Here is a 16,084-nt window from a genome sequence, read left to right as displayed (position 1 = left end):
AAAAAAGGGAGGAAGAGGGGAAGAAAGAGAATGAAAGTTTCTATCACTTTCCTTATCTTGGGCTTATCCATCCTGCTTCTTGAGGCTAACCCAGGAATCAAAGTGAAAATCACACAAAAAGCATTGGACTATGGTGAGTATGGAAGAAATATTTGGAATTATGACTATGTTGTAACCTTCAGAAGAATGAGTGTACCAGAGGAAATTTAATCAAGATGTTGACCCAAATGCCAACCTTGCTTATACCAGTTAAGGTTAATAAATAATGTATCTTCCCCTTAAGAGGAAATTTCCTCTGAGTTCTTACAAGAAATGTGGGATATAATAATTGGTTATAATAATCAGTAAGATGTTAGGCTAGATTTGGCATTTTTATCGACCTATTGAGTCCTTTCCAAAGATGTGGGATAGGCAGATGTTATTTAAAGGTATCATTCCAGCAAGTAAAGCTGTTTTTTGCAATTGATTGGTGGTGATTTTGCATTGGTGATAGTGATAATGTTCAAGTGGTTGATTTAACCTTGGTGAAATTGGCAGCATATAATTTTAATAACTGTTTTGGGATTGCACCCAAAATACAATTTACTATTAGTACTCTCTTTGCTTTCTTTTGCCATTGTTGTTTACTTTTTCTTGTAAACCTTTGTATTTTGTGATTTTCTTCAATTCTTTTTCTTCTGCTTCCAGTACTACAATATCCACTATCCAAACTTTTGTGTCATTGTATTATTCCATAATAAAATAATGCATGGCCCTCAATCACTATTAGCAGATCTTTAATACTATTCTGCATAGGATGGACCAAGGCATTTTCAAAATACTTTAGTAACTTAAAATGCAATTAAGTCATTCCTAGCAACCACTCCAGACTGATAAAAACATAGAAGCAGAATAAGAAGTAACACAAATTTCTTTAAATTACTATTTCAGTGTACATGTATGTTGTATGCTTATAGGTAATCAATTTGGAGTAGAGCTTCTGAAGCAGAAATTAAAAGAAAAAACCTTTGAAGACTGGAATGGAGACTCTACATATGGGTTTTTTGCACTCAAGTACGCAATTTCAAAGTAAGGAATGTTTTCATAACAGGGCCCTTTAGTATAGCTCAGTGTTAAGTACTTCCAATGGTTTTCTATCCCTCTTAGGCAATATACACCTCATTAATTTCACAACCCTGTCTGGGAGCAAGCACTGTTTTAATACAGATTTGTCAAAGTTCCAGTTCTTTACTACGCCCAAAAAACCCATTTGATTCCTTTTTTTTTTCGCCTTTAGTTTTGAAATGGTGAATGAATGAAGGCGTTCTTTCTGCACTTATTGGAATCTGGTTTCCAGTTGAAGAGATAGCCTACTATGGCTATGTTTCCTATTACCTAGTATGGTTATGTTGTAGTCATCTCCCAGTTTCTGATTAATGTTTCATATAGCCCAATTTGGTAATGTGCTTCTCTTATCATTCTATTATGGGCAAGGTTCAACAGCCATTTCTAGTCTCTATAAAACTAACCAATAATCTCAAAGGATGGTAGATTAAACTGCTGCCATGTTTAAGTCACTAACTGAGCAAATTTAGCCTTGCTTTCAGCAACACAGAGCAATATATATTCAGGCACCGAACATAGAAGGCCTAGTTATTCTACTACACAAATATGTCCAGCTGCTTAAGAATATACCAAAAAAACCTATCAAGTGATGGGTCCCCAAGGGCAGCATTTTCTAAATATCCTGGTTGAATTATAACTGGTCTTCTGGAAACTTGAAACCAAGAGGTTTTTTTAAAGGCTCTTTGGGAAGTGAATCGTCAACATCTTACCTGTGATACTGTGACCCAAAAAACAACTGGGATTTCTTTTTTGCTCTTGTGGTCAGCAACATCACCCATCACATGAACAACTTGCAGGATTCAGGAAAGTCCAGTTGCTTATGAAGAACACCTTTGGGACAAGCATGACCTGGACAATTTAGAATGCCAATAGATTCTAAATTCATTTGTGATATTGTGAAAAAAGTGTGTGTTATCTTTGTTTTATATAGTTATAGGGCAAATGTCACGGAGTCATTTTCTAAGCTTGGCAGTATACAAATATAATAAACAAATATAATAAAGTGACATAACACTTAAATATAATACAATAAATAAATGTAGTTTGGTTAGTATCATCTAAAAAAAGTCACATGTAGAGTCCATTGAGTTCTGTAATGCTTGGAAAAACAGATATAAGTGCATAATACAAACTCCGTAGGTGCTTAGTGTTTCACCAGAAATTGGATGGTGGGTTATACTATTCCTGCTAGTCTTACCTATGTTCATGGATTGTGGTTTAAATCAAGCTAATATAATTTTGGTGTTTGACAGGATAAGAATTAATAACATGGAATTCCCCAATACATCCTTGTCTCTCATCTCTGGAACTGGGATTAAACTATTAGTTGAAAATGCTTCAGCAATTGCCACTGCGGATTGGAGCGTGGAGACCTGGCTATTGTAAGTGGAACAATGAAGGCAAGACATTAATATCATGTCAGCTGTACAAATTCAAATGCTTGCACACATTTTCTAAAGCACGCATAATAGTCCCAGGAGGAGGAGATAGAAATGCAAGTCTTTTATTCCATTGTGCTCCTGTCAAAAAATGTTCCCCAAAGTGGCTGTTTGAATCAGGAGGGACATTGTCAAGGCAGAATGGTGAAAGTACCGTGAATATACAAGGCAACCACAAACGCATTATTATATTTTAATTTTAAAAATTCACCAATATTGCAAAATAAATTTTAAAAAACTAGGTTTATGTGCTTTATCTTGAGTTCATTGAAGGGTGTTGCAAAGGGATAAAAAATTTAATTTAATTTAATTTAATTTGTCAAGCATGTATAAGATAACAGATATAAGTATAAACATGATTATGAATACAGGAAATAGATACGAAAAAGTGGGGACAGTAGGACAGGAATGGTAGGCACGCTGGTCCGCTTATGCACGCCCCTTACAGACCTCTTATGAATGGAACAGTAGACAGTCTAAGGTTAAGGTTATGGAGGTTTGCCTTATCTTGCAAGATAAGACAGCCCGCCTCTTGAAGAAATACATATTTAGACAAATTTTATGCCTAAAAAACTGCAACTTCTAATTTTTTGCAGGTAAAGGAAAACCCACAATTAATTAAAAAGATACTTTTATCCTGGATCACATAGAAAATAGGGAGATTCAGGAAATAAGGAAAGTAAGCAGTTAAAGAGAGCAGCTGCATCTCGCTGCCCTCAGCATCTTCAACCAAAGACAATGATCTTATTCTGCCTAAAATACAACCAATTTTGTAAGAATGCAGATACTGTATATACCCACTGCATAAATCTCAGGAGGTTGCAGATTGACTTCAACTTACAACAGTTTATTTAGTGACCATTCAAAGTTACAAAGGCACTGACAAAAGTGACTTTATGGCCATTTTTCACACTTATGACCATTGCAACATCCCTGTGATCACGTGATCAAAATTCAGATGCTTACCAGTTGTCTCATATTTATGACACTTGCAGTGTCCCAGGGTCAAGTGATCACCTTCTACCACCTTCTGACCAGCAAAGTCAATGGGGAAACCAGATTCATTTAACAATCGGGTTATTAACTTTAACAACTGCTATGATTCACTTAACAATTATGGCAAGAAAGCTGGTAAAATGGGGCAAAATTTATCAAATGTCTCACTTAGCAACAGAAATTTTGGGCTCAATTGTGGTCATAAATTGAGGACTACCTGTACATTCTTTTGAGTGGGTGGAATTGCTTTTCTGGTAGGTACTTCGGGTGCATTTAGACATAGCTTAGATTTTGCATCAACTTTCCATAATTTAGTGCTATCCAGAGATGTCAGCAAGAAATGAGTGAAGTTGTAATGAATCTTTAAGAAAGGCTTTCAAAAAAATAGCTATGTTACTTGCTAAAAAGAACCCACCTTCATGTTCTCAGCAAAACCTTTCCTGGCATTTTATTTTTTATTAACTTTATTACATTTTAAAGAGAAATAAAATATAAAATAAAAGGAAAAATGGGAGGATAAAGTGAAAGAAGAAACAACAAGAAAATTTTAAAAGTTAATTTCTGACTTTCTTCAGTATAGATACTGAAATATATAATATAGGAACCCCTTAGTCTAAGGTTAAAACAAAAAAGCAGAAACACCATATAAAAATATACAATTTAAGCAATCAGAAGTGGAAAGATACACAATTTCCCATAACTGAAGAGTGGATTGTGGAATTAATGGAACTGGCAGAGATGTCAAACTGACACCTTTGAAGAAAGACAAACCTTTATCTTGCTTTGTTTCTATTTGGAGATACCTTTTGAATTTTCTATTTGAGAAAGATAAAAATGAACTTTTAATTTTTGATGATTAAGATCTGTTATTCTTATAGAAACATGTATTTTACTTTGATTATTAGACATGTATATTATATATTATATGTTGTATATATATTATATCTTAGTGGTTATTTTGTTATTTAATTCTAAAGCAATCCTGGCATTTTCTTGAGAACGAGAATAAAATGAAAATTTGTGTTTTATTGTGCACAGCAAAGATTCTGGAAGTGGGGCTGTCTTCATTTCAGGAGTAAACATCACAGCAATCGTAAAAGTGTCTCAGAATGAATTCGGTCATTTAAAATTGTTGCTTGAGAGCTGTAAAGGAAATGTAGATGATATGGACATCACATTGAATCAATCTTATAGGTACAGTGGAAAATGTACTAATTAAGAAGTATACTTGCAAGTATTGACTTTAGGATCCCTAAAACAGTTTGATTATCAGTTTTTAAACACTAGTATGTGTAGCTTTTACTATTACAAATAATACAAATAATACAGAGGTGGTGTTCAGCAGGTTCTGACCAGTTCTGGAGAACCAGTAGAGGAAATTTTGAGTAGTTCAGAGAACTGGTAAATACCACCTCTGACTGGCCCCACCCCATCTATTCTCTGACTCCCGAGCCCCAGCTGATTGGGACGAAATGGGGATTTTGCAGTAACCTTCCCCTGGAGTGGGGAGGGAATGAAGATTTTACAGTATCCTTCCCCTGCCATACCCACCAAGCCAAGCCACACCCACCAAGCCACACCCACAGAACCTGTAATAAAAAATATTGAATCCCACTCACTACTGAAATAAAATATTCCATAATACTACAGAAAGCCAGCCTAGGAATTACTGTACATTATTGAGACTCACTTCTGATGGTTCAGCATAATTGACTGAATAAATACAGGTGATTTGTTTGATTAAGAAGGAAAAATATGTCTAATGATTTTAATAAGCATCAGGAAATATAAGTCATAGCTGCAATCTCGAACATATACCACCAGTTTCTCTCTATAAAAAAACCTTCAGATTTATTTGCAATAAATATTCTAATTAAAAATTTGGAAACATTTAGTAGAAAACTAGTACAAGACTTCAATTATGATTCAATCATGTTCAAGAACGTTACAGCTGATCCCCACCTCCAAAAAAATACAGGGATCAGTTTTAAAAAATCTAGAATTGTTTAAACATCTAGCTAATATTGAGATTGATTTCCCCATATAATAGATGCACACATAGAAAATTTAATTAACACAAGTTAATATTCTTGCTTTGTTTTTTTCAGATGGTTGTATACATACTCAACTGCTTCTCTGGTAAATTCTCTCTGTAACATAGTGGCCACAAATGTAAGCCACAAGGATTTATTTCATAATGTTTTCTTCCTGAATCCAATTTCTTCTAAAAATGTGTTTGTTAAAGTAAATAACAAGAGCCTTAATATGTGTAAAAATGTTATAGTATTGGTGGGATTCAAATAATTTAACAATTGATTCTCTACCCTAATGATTTCTTCCAAACTGTGAACCAAATAGTACACCAAACTGCTCAGAAAGTTAACAACCGGTTCTCCCAAAGTGGTGCAAACTGGCTGAATCCCACCACTGATTATAAGTACTTTGCAGTTTGCAAGTTGTGCATCATATATGTGCACAAATTATCACAAAGACATTTTCAAAACTAACCAATTAAAAACTATAAAAGGCAGCTTAATGTGGCATCTGCAAGTTTGATGAGTTTCCCATCTATCCCCTCATCCAAGTCATTGATGAAGATGTTGAAAAGTACTGGGCCTAAAACAGAACCTTGGGGTACTCCACTGCATACTTCCCTCCATGTAGATGCAGTTCCATTGAGGGACTACATGTTGAGTGCGGTTGGTCAGCCAGTTACGAATCTATCTGGTGGTGATGCTGTCTAACCCAATTTTTTCTACTTTAGTAGTAGGTTATGGTCTACTTTATCAAATGCCTTACTGAAGTCCAAGTAAATTATATCAACAGTATTCCTCTGGTCCACTAATTTTGTCACTTTGTCAAAGAATGCAATAAGAAGATGAGATCAGACATTCAAAATAAATCACTTGAAATATTCTAAATATCTGATTTGGGATATTTATTGTTCAGCTCCATAATCATCAGAATCATTATCATTTTTGATTTATAGATTGCTGTTGTACATTATATTCTCTGCTTAAATAAAGTCTCTCTGACTATAGAGAGACACTCAATGAATGAATGTTTTCTTTTCACTGAAGCAGAATTTAGATGCTCCAGAATTATAGAGCTTGCTTCCTTTTGAAAGATATCTGGGGCCATACTTGGCTATTTTTCAGAAACATTCTATTTTGCTTGGTTTCTATAGATTTCATTGACAAGGGACAAAGCATTTAGAATAAGATTTATAGTACCAGTTATGTATTTAACTAACTACAATAAATGTTTTTAATTTATGGATAGATTTTTAAAATCATTATTCTTCAAATACAGGATAAATCAAGATATAAGTATAGATATACAGACTTATGAAGTCTTAGGAATATCATATTACTAACATATAAATAAACATTGACTAGAATAATAATTTTTGCTTGCATTCCTACAGTTGTGTCCGCAAATGAATTTTGTGATCCAAAAGATTAATAAAGACTTCAGCCAATATCCAGGTATATTTTCTGGGTTGTTCTGGCAAAATGAGTTAATCATTTTAGTTTTATAAAACCTTCCAGTTCTAGTAAACTAATGATGGGATAGTTTCACAAATGCTATTGTTGAGTTTCTGAAAAGAAAAATGATGACTAGAATGTTATTTTTGTAATTTAAAAATATAATAATTGGTGCTTGTTTTATAGAATCATAAAATTGTAGAGTGAGAATGAATGCCCAGATATAATCCAGCCTGCTTCAATGCACAGAAAAATGAGTTAGATGGTGAATGAGAGATAGTTTGTTCTGGAGGATTCTGGTCTCATCAAAAAGACCAAAATTATGGTTGATGCTAAATCATTTCGTTCATTTCGTTTATTGGTTTTGTATGTTGCCCAATCCCGAAGGACTCCGGGCAGCTCACAATAAAACGGGGGAGGGGATAAATAAGACAATACAAACAATATTAAAATGCACAACAGTCACAAATGGAGCAGCGCTGGATACTTCAACAGCCCCCAGCCTGCCGGAACAGCCAGGACTTAGTAGCTTTACGGAAGGCCGGGAGGGTAGTAAGGGTCCGGATCTCCACGGGGAGCTCGTTCCAGAGGACCAGAGCAACAACAGAGAAGGCTCTCCCCCGGGGGGTCACCAGCCGACATTGGCTGGCAGATGGGACCCGGAGAAGGCCCGAGCCTGTGTGATCGAATCGGTCTTTGGGAGGTAATTGGCAGGAGGCGGTCTCTCAGGTACCCAGGTCCAATGCCATGCAGGGCTTTATAAGTAACAACTAGCACCTTGAAGCGAGTCCGGAGACTGATGGGCAGCCAGTGCAGCTCGCAGAGGATAGGTGTAACGTGGGTGTTCCTAGGTGCACCTACAATTGCTCGCGTGGCTGCATTCTGGACTAGCTGAAGTCTTCGAACACTTTTCAAGGGCAGCCCCATGTTGAGCGCTTTACAGTAATCCAGTCTTGAGGTGACGAGGGCGTGAGTGACTATCTGAAGTGCCTCCCGATCCAGATAGGGTTGCAATTGGTGCACTAGGCGGACCTGGGCAAAGACCCCCCTGGTCACAGCCAACAAATGGTAATCTAAAGTCAGCTGTGAACTTATAAGGCAGAAATGCATAAATTTTGCAAACTTATACTTGAGTAAGCATGCTTAGGGTTATGATGAAAATACAGCTTTACAATATTTATGTAACTAGTCAAGCAGTCTCCTCTACTAGTACCATCACTTTTGTTTAAAAAAATCATTATCAGGACTAGTTTGCATCCTGCCTATTGTCATTAAGCATCATTGTCTAATCCTGACAATTTTATCCCATATCCCAACAGTCCAAACTCAGATTGGTAACTTTGCAGTAATAGACTATTCCCTGATAAACTCTTCAACTATCTTGGAAACATCAATTAACTTGGATTTAAAGGTAAAGTCTAATCTATTTATAACATACATTTTCTGAAATTGCATTATGATATCTCTTGTTATTCACTTGAAAGTATAAGCATCATTTTGTCTCAGCAATAACTTTGATGACAAACCATATCAAAGAGATATTGAAATACATTAGTGCTATTTTTGCTGCACCAATGTTTTCCTACTCTGTAAGCCGAGGTGGTGCTGTGGTTAGAGTGCAGTAATGACAGTACTTTGGCAGATAGAATCTCTCTAGGCTCAAAGATGACTCAGCCTTCCATCCTTCCAAGGTGGATAAAACGAGGAGCTAGATTGTTGGGGGCAAGACGCTGATTCTGTAAATCGCTTAGAGAAAGCTGTAAAAGCACCATGAAGTGGTATATAAGTCTAAATGCTATTGCTATTGCTACTCTAGCTAGTGGCAACAGTTGTGAAGCTAAAATAGTCCAAGAATTGAGGAACATCTGTAAGTCACAGTTTATTATTTTTTTCTTTAAAAAGTTTGACTTTTGAGTTTCCCATGTTTAGGGTTCTAGTGCTCTGACCATATGTCTTATGCTCTTAATTTCAAGGATGCATTTCAATGATATGGTTCCCTGAAAACTTATTTTAAAGGCCGAAATTTGCAAGCTATATCTTATCACTTCTGAAATTCTTTTCAGGGAACAGTCTATCCAGTGGAAGAAATCACAGAGCCCCACTTCAAGCCAACTCCCTTTGTTCTAAATGAGAACAACTCTATGTTCTATATAGGAATCTCAGAATATTTTTTGCAGTCTGCTTCACTAGCTTACTACACTTCTGGTGCTTTTACTATCTCTGCTGAGCAAGAGGAAATGGTAAGTGCAAAGCACTATGTTTTAAAGAAAGGGATGTTATGTATTAGTCTGCCATTTAAAATCCTGCCAAAGACCAGCCTTCTCCTTGACATAGTTTACTATGGGCCTTTCTTTCTACTTGCAACTAATCATGATACAAACATGTCCAAGTGAAGCCTATTTTCTGTTATATTTCGATGGCTTTGCCTTTATCCCAGAGGTGGTATTCAGCAGGTTCTGACCAGTTCTGGAGAACCGGTAGTGCAAATTTTGAGTAGTTTGGAGAACTGGTATATACCACCTGTGACTGGCTTGCCCCCATCTATTCTCTGCCTCCCGAGTCCCAGCTGATGGGGAGGGAATGGGGATTTTCCCCCTGGAGTGAGGAGGGAATGGAGATTTTACAGTATCCTTCCCCTGCCATGCCCACCAAGCCACACCCACAAAGCCATACCCACAGAACCAGTAGTAAAAAAAAATTGAATCCCACAACTGCTTTATCCCCTCTCTAGTTCATGAGTGAGTGAGACTTCAGTTGCTGGGGCTAGGGTTATGACGCCTTGTTTGTCCTTGTTATGACACCTTCAAATTGGAGCCTGAAAGTTCCAGTAGCTGGGAACAAAGGCAAAAGAAACAAGTTAGGTATTGGCAGTAGGGATACTAAATATCATATAGATATAGTTTCTGTCTAATCAAGACTGAGTGGACAGTCCTTCAGGTCAACAGTTCATAAGGCTGCACGAGATAGGAATTAATGAAGAAAAGGACTTCATCTTGCCAAAGAGAACTGACTGAAGAAGGGATTTGTCATGGAAAAATGGATTCAGAAGCATTCATAGAAAGGCTTCTAGGAGTTGCAACAGTTCTTAGTAATATGAGCCATTTTTCCTTCACATCTATCTGATATCTTGGCTTTGCATAGACATACTCTATTAACCCTCTGGAATTTTTTTCTATGACAACTACATTCTGAAGCATATAGATTCTGAAAATTGCAATCCCAACACATCTGTTTATTTAGAAGTGTATTCTGTCAGATGACAGCTCATACAGCACCTCTTGGCTGTTGTTCAAAGGAATTCCAAATGGCATCAACCTTTAATCTTTAGTAATATCTTGAGGTTGGGGTGGGATCTAATGACTTGCTTTCATTTGTGAAACTCTTAGTACAGAACTATTTAATAACTCCTATACCTTAATATTTCTGGATTTAATTTAAAAACAGCTAAGAATCTGGGAGTTATACCAAGGCTCCCTCCAAATTCATCTTTGTTCATCCCTCCTTTCCTTGCTAATTACATTTTTCACCTTCAAACAAAAATAGAAATAATATTCTGCAGGCTTAATTTGCTTATGGCTATCATATGTACTAAAGGCTTCTATTAAATAGAAGTATTTTTGAACAAAGGTTTGGCAAACTCTATTTGCTAGTAAGAAAATTGAATCAGAACATTATTTTTAAAAACAGAGAGTGTTTAGGGGGCTACAATTAAAGCACTCTGGTAAATAATTGACCTGTCCAGCCCCTGTTGGAACACATTACATAGATGAAAAGGAGACCATTGTCTCTCCAAATAATTAAATCCCTATAAAGCCACATAATTTTTGTAAGATAACTTAACATGTCATTTCATTTTACAGCTTTCTTCTTATTTCAACTTAACCACAGATGCATTGGAGAGCATCATTCCTACTGTAAGTGTTTTTTAATCTCTTTGAAACTTGCTGTTTACATTTTTAAAACCCTGTTTTAATTTTTCTGAAACTTGGTTTCTACTTTTAAACTCTACAGATAGCTCATATTTATGCAAAGCCACTTCCAGTAATTATGAACATAAGAATCATTGATACACCTGTGATTAGTCTGCATGACAATAAATCTATTCTGGAGTTTTCTGCTTCTATGGAAGTATTGGCAAAGATGCCAAACCCAACCACCGAATCCATGTTCACCTTGAATATAGTAAGTCTTACACTATCCAATTCTCTCTAGACCTGTTTGTAGGAATATGTGAAGTTATGAGCCATCCTGCAAATTTTTCATCTTACTGAGACTGTTAAGAGCCCGCCCACCCCCCTCCGTGCTTGGATGTTGGCTATAAAATAGTTCCCTGCCATCTCAAATCTAACTCTATTCTAAGGATAGGCTATAGGTAACCCAGATGTTTTAGATTAGAATTTTAGTTTTTTGACTCATTTGCCCTCATGAAAGTTAAAGTTCAAAACAACTGGCTTACTTCTGCCTAAATTATTCAAAAGTCACTGAAAGGGTACATGTTATTCATAGCAATTGTTTTCATTTTACATCGCCAAATAAAATAAAATGAAATTTGAGAAAGTTTGGCTGCTTCAGTTGCCAGGCTGCTGCTGCAGTCGCATGACCCTCATTATCAATATTCCTTCTGTGACAGTTTCCCAGCCATTCTTGCAATTTCTCAGTCCCTACTCTACCTGGCAGCAGCACAACGGAATGGAAGGGAACGGACCTGTATGCATTTTCTTCTGTTCCCCAGGCATCTTCCCCAATCTACATGCACCTCTTATGTATCCTTCTACATCCTTTCCAGCCCATGTCCCCACCCCCACCCCTTCACATGCCCTACCCCACTTGTATGGTACCTCTCATGCATCTCTGTGAACATTTCCTGACTCATGTCATCCCCCTCATTTATCCGAACGAACCCACTTGGAATCTCTCATACACACCTGTATATCTTTCCTGACCCATATGGCACCTCTCATGCATTCTCAACTATCCTTCCTCCTAACCAGCACATCCACACACATTCTCACTTCCTCTCCCATCTGATAGCAGCACTCAACTGCCTGGCAGGCTTGGACTGGTTGATTTTCTCCCTGCAAGCATTCAATAGTCAAAGTAAATTGGAAAGCCAGCAGGAACTCTAGCGAGAAAGAAGGAATTTTCAGAGTTGCAAGATTCTATTAATGTAGCTTTACAATATAAAGTAAAATTATCTTATCTGATTGTGTTTCCTGTCTGATCTACCTGGTAAGGCAGACCTCAATCTTGCCTGTCTGAAAGTGCAATTCTCTCACCATCTCATTTATAGTCCAAGAAACTAGAAAGGGTCCCTTCAGAGCATCTTGTTCCATGCAGTATTTAGCAGGGGGCTATGCTGTCTCTTATCCAACTATTCTCTAGGCAACATCACTTTGCTTCGAATCCCAAGGTCTTTCTCAGATACTATTTCAGCAGCTGTCTAACTGTAAAAGAATTACTTACTATATAGTAACATTTCATTTTCACAGACAACCAGAACTCATGCAGATTTGTTTATATTTAACCGGAAGTTGCTAACTACATTGTGTTTGAGCAGGTAAAAACCTTTGTTAGATTTTTAATCCATTGTATCCCAAAACTGCTTAAATTGATTGATCTAGTATTTAAAAGTATGGCAGCTTAAAATAAATATAAAATATAAAAAGGTCATGCTGCAATTGTATTATGGAGCTGTATTTGTGAAATGGAGTACATCAGGTTGAGGGATGATAATCAAAGATGTAAACGTAGGAAAGAAGCTTTTGCAATATACATGGAGTGTTATGGCCAACTCACATTTTATCTCCTCTTTCAAACTGAATCATGATGAATCAATTTAACTCTTATCAAAGAAAATGCACATGTCTTGATTGCTTAGAAAGGGACTCAAAATTCTGGGATTGGATATGATTGTACGGCTATATGGATGGGAAATACTGTGTATAAAAATCATTACTGAACACTGGAGTAATTGTGATAGTACCCAACATAGTTGTGAATTTAACAATAAGATACAATTGGTAAAATTTTACTGTTTGTGAAAAATAAACTTATGGTTTCCATCCTGTACAATGCTGAACTTTCTTCAGTTATACCCAGATACCCATATCTTAAAAATATGTCTTTAAGGTAGACATAAAGGAATCTCCCACATTTCACTATTCCATTACAAACCTTTAAAAAACAGTTCAAGGGGCTAAGAGGGGAAACTTGACAAAACTCAATTTTAGCCAGTGAAAACATGGAAGTAAGAACTTCCCTGTTTGAACAAAAAAAAAACAGAAGAAAGGACAAGATGCCATCCTCCCTCTGCTGAATCTATTTTAAAAGTCCAGAACATGGGGTGAGTTTGACTTACCAGCAGCCTCTGCCTACTCTCTTGAAACAATGGGTGGGTTGTCCTCACACCTGAGCAAACAGGAAGTGTGGATTGCCCCAGTGTGAGTGATTAAGATCATTGAGAGAAATCTGAGCCTCAATTTTTCTTATTCAAGACCAACAGTCCATCAGCAATGCCATGCTGACATTACTATCTTGCTCATGTTAGTAATCTCTGATTATGCCTTCTTTTTTTGCAGTTTCCACATCTCCCTGGTTCATTCCAATGTTGGCCTCTTTGAGGTAAATTTCAGCCTCTAGGGAAAATAAGCAGGTGCAACTTTTAGCAGATAGAACTGAATGGCTTAGAAAGCATATTACCATACTTCACCTTTTAAATTTTCTTCTTAGAACTATTAAATTCTATAAAATAGGCTGTCCTGGTGATTGATCCCATTATTTTTTCTTTTCCTTTAATTTTAACTTTCTTTCCAATAATATTTCAGTATGATTGCCCCTTCCCCTATTGTTTTCTTGATATAGTGTTTTATATCTAAAAATGAAAAAGGAATTTGTGAGACAAAGGACTGAGGTGAATTCTACCAGTTACCATTCTTAGATTCTGCATTTAGTATCTCTTCACAGTTTCCCATTTTCTATCTTTCTACAGGTAGTTAGTATTGTTGTATTATTATTGAGTATATTCACTCTTCACTGAACTGTTTGTGGCATCCTCCACCTTTAGGGTCCTTTTAACACAGACACACACATACACACACACAGATACAGAGACATTTTATACAATTCTTGAGATTCAACAGCATGCTTCAGGCTGGGAATTTGAATTTTCTTCCATAAAAAGTTGATGCTTCATTTTCAAGATAATTTCTTTCAATAATGTGTAGATTATTGCAAAAAATAGTAGAACAAAGGTTTATGAGAAATGTTATTAAATTTTTAAAAATGCAAATAAAATAATGTGCAAATATAATATTGTATAGGGTTTAGGGAAAGGCTGCAAAAATGGGAAGCAAATAATTTTCAGTCTAAATTAGAAATTATTAGGAAACTTAGAAAATTGTTTTCAGTATATAGCATCAGGTCACTTTGCTGGTGGAATATATCATCCATTGATATATTGATAAAAATAAATAATCCTGTTTAAACACTGTCATCCCAGTTCTCTTACTGAAGAAAAGTTAACCTTTGTTTTACATTGCAGGCTTCACTTCTGGATAATTTCTTGTCTTACATTTTACGAACTGGAATAATTCCAGCAGCCAATTGTAAGCATAGCTTCATCTTTCTTTCTCTAAATTTCTTGTTTCTTTGATTACTTTTGTTTCTAAGCCAGGTTCAAATATACTAAAGACTTGTAAATATAAATTCCTGTAAATTCCAGCCAGTATGGCCATAAACCAAGTTAAAATCCAATACCAGAGTAGAGAGGCTAATCAAGAACTTCTAAGCCTTGTGGTTAAAATGTATCTGTTGTATAGTTTAGGTTTTAATCCCTGCATAACAGTTACTCAGAATAACCATTCATGTGATCAGTACTATACTACCTACAGAATAACTACTTTTGTATTCACAAATTCAGTGGAATCCAAATACAGCATAACAACTGCAAAAAAAATGTTTATCTCCGTGCCTTTCTTTCCTGTCTTTAAAATGAGATGTAATATTAAACTTTTTAAAGAAAGTATAAATTACTTTTTGCTGAATAAAAAATAAAACAAATGTTAAAATATTCATATTTGATCAATAAGATACAACATATTAAGCTTTTAGATTAAGGAATGCATGCAATTTAAAAACCTAGTCATAACTACCTAGTCATAACTACCATACTCTTTTTTTCTATATTTTATTAAGTTAAACTAAAGGATGGATTTCCTCTGTCTGTCTTGGACCCAGTGATTCTTATGAAGCCGAGTATTAGAATGTTTGAGGTAAGATTTGGTAATGTCTATTCTTATCTTATATCCCCAGAGTGAAAAATAAAAGATGATTAGGATGATGTATTTAGATTAGATGATATTTGTCAGAAAGTTGTCATGTTGTGCTTCCAGTATAGTGAGTTGCTCCATGAAAGAGATAGGTGGTCTCCAAATTTGAGAAATAAATAAATGAATTTTCAGTATGTCCTATTCAGACCCCCTTTATGACCAAACAAACATATAAAACATATCCACAAATATTTGTATTTCTGTAACTAAAATATTTATATTATTTATTTATTAAATAAATGTTTACAACCACCCATCCCACCCACAATGACTCCATAATACCGACGACATGACTGTTTTTATTTCTTTTTGTCAATCATAAGCTACTTATTTCTAGAATTCAATTCACAAAACAGTGAGAAGTGAGATTTCTAATAATCAAGCTGTTATAAATCTGCAATTAAATATGTTTTTGTATATCTTCTTAGGGTTTCTTGCTGATTTCCAGTGACATTCAAAGCCTACGAAAACGAGGAACGTCTCAATCTCCAAGCAAACATTGACTTTTTGTTTTATTATAGATGCATAAAATGCATAAGAGCCAATATGCATTTGTGAGTGGGTGAATAGGTGGATGAAATTTTTAATAGTTCAACCAGAAGTTCAGAAATGCATAGCACATTGGTTTAAGATAGCAACAAACTGAAGGTGAAAATATTGACCCAAACACTGTCACAACTATACTGTATATCGGGAGTGGGTAATGAGTTTCCACAGTGCCTCAAAATGG

At 35.8% G+C, this 16,084-nt stretch overlaps 1 protein-coding gene across 1 annotated transcript; it reads left to right on the top strand.

The window, feature by feature from the left end:
- The first annotated feature begins 30 nt into the window (after positions 1-30).
- BPIFC (BPI fold containing family C) lies at positions 31-15,857 on the top strand. The gene is made up of 16 exons (XM_032221123.1): positions 31-133; positions 957-1,068; positions 2,358-2,486; positions 3,359-3,361; positions 4,578-4,733; positions 5,648-5,678; positions 6,967-7,027; positions 8,347-8,438; positions 9,091-9,267; positions 10,888-10,941; positions 11,039-11,209; positions 12,517-12,584; positions 13,606-13,648; positions 14,568-14,631; positions 15,221-15,297; positions 15,783-15,857. The coding sequence occupies exons 1-16, from the start codon at positions 31-33 to the stop codon at positions 15,855-15,857; spliced, it is 1,416 nt and encodes a 471-aa protein (XP_032077014.1).
- The last annotated feature ends 227 nt before the right edge of the window (positions 15,858-16,084 follow it).

Source organism: Thamnophis elegans, chromosome 7, assembly GCF_009769535.1.
Source record: "Thamnophis elegans isolate rThaEle1 chromosome 7, rThaEle1.pri, whole genome shotgun sequence".
NCBI lineage: Eukaryota > Metazoa > Chordata > Lepidosauria > Squamata > Colubridae > Thamnophis > Thamnophis elegans.
Note: the sequence above shows the minus strand (reverse complement) of the source record. Positions and strands in the feature narration are given on the sequence as shown.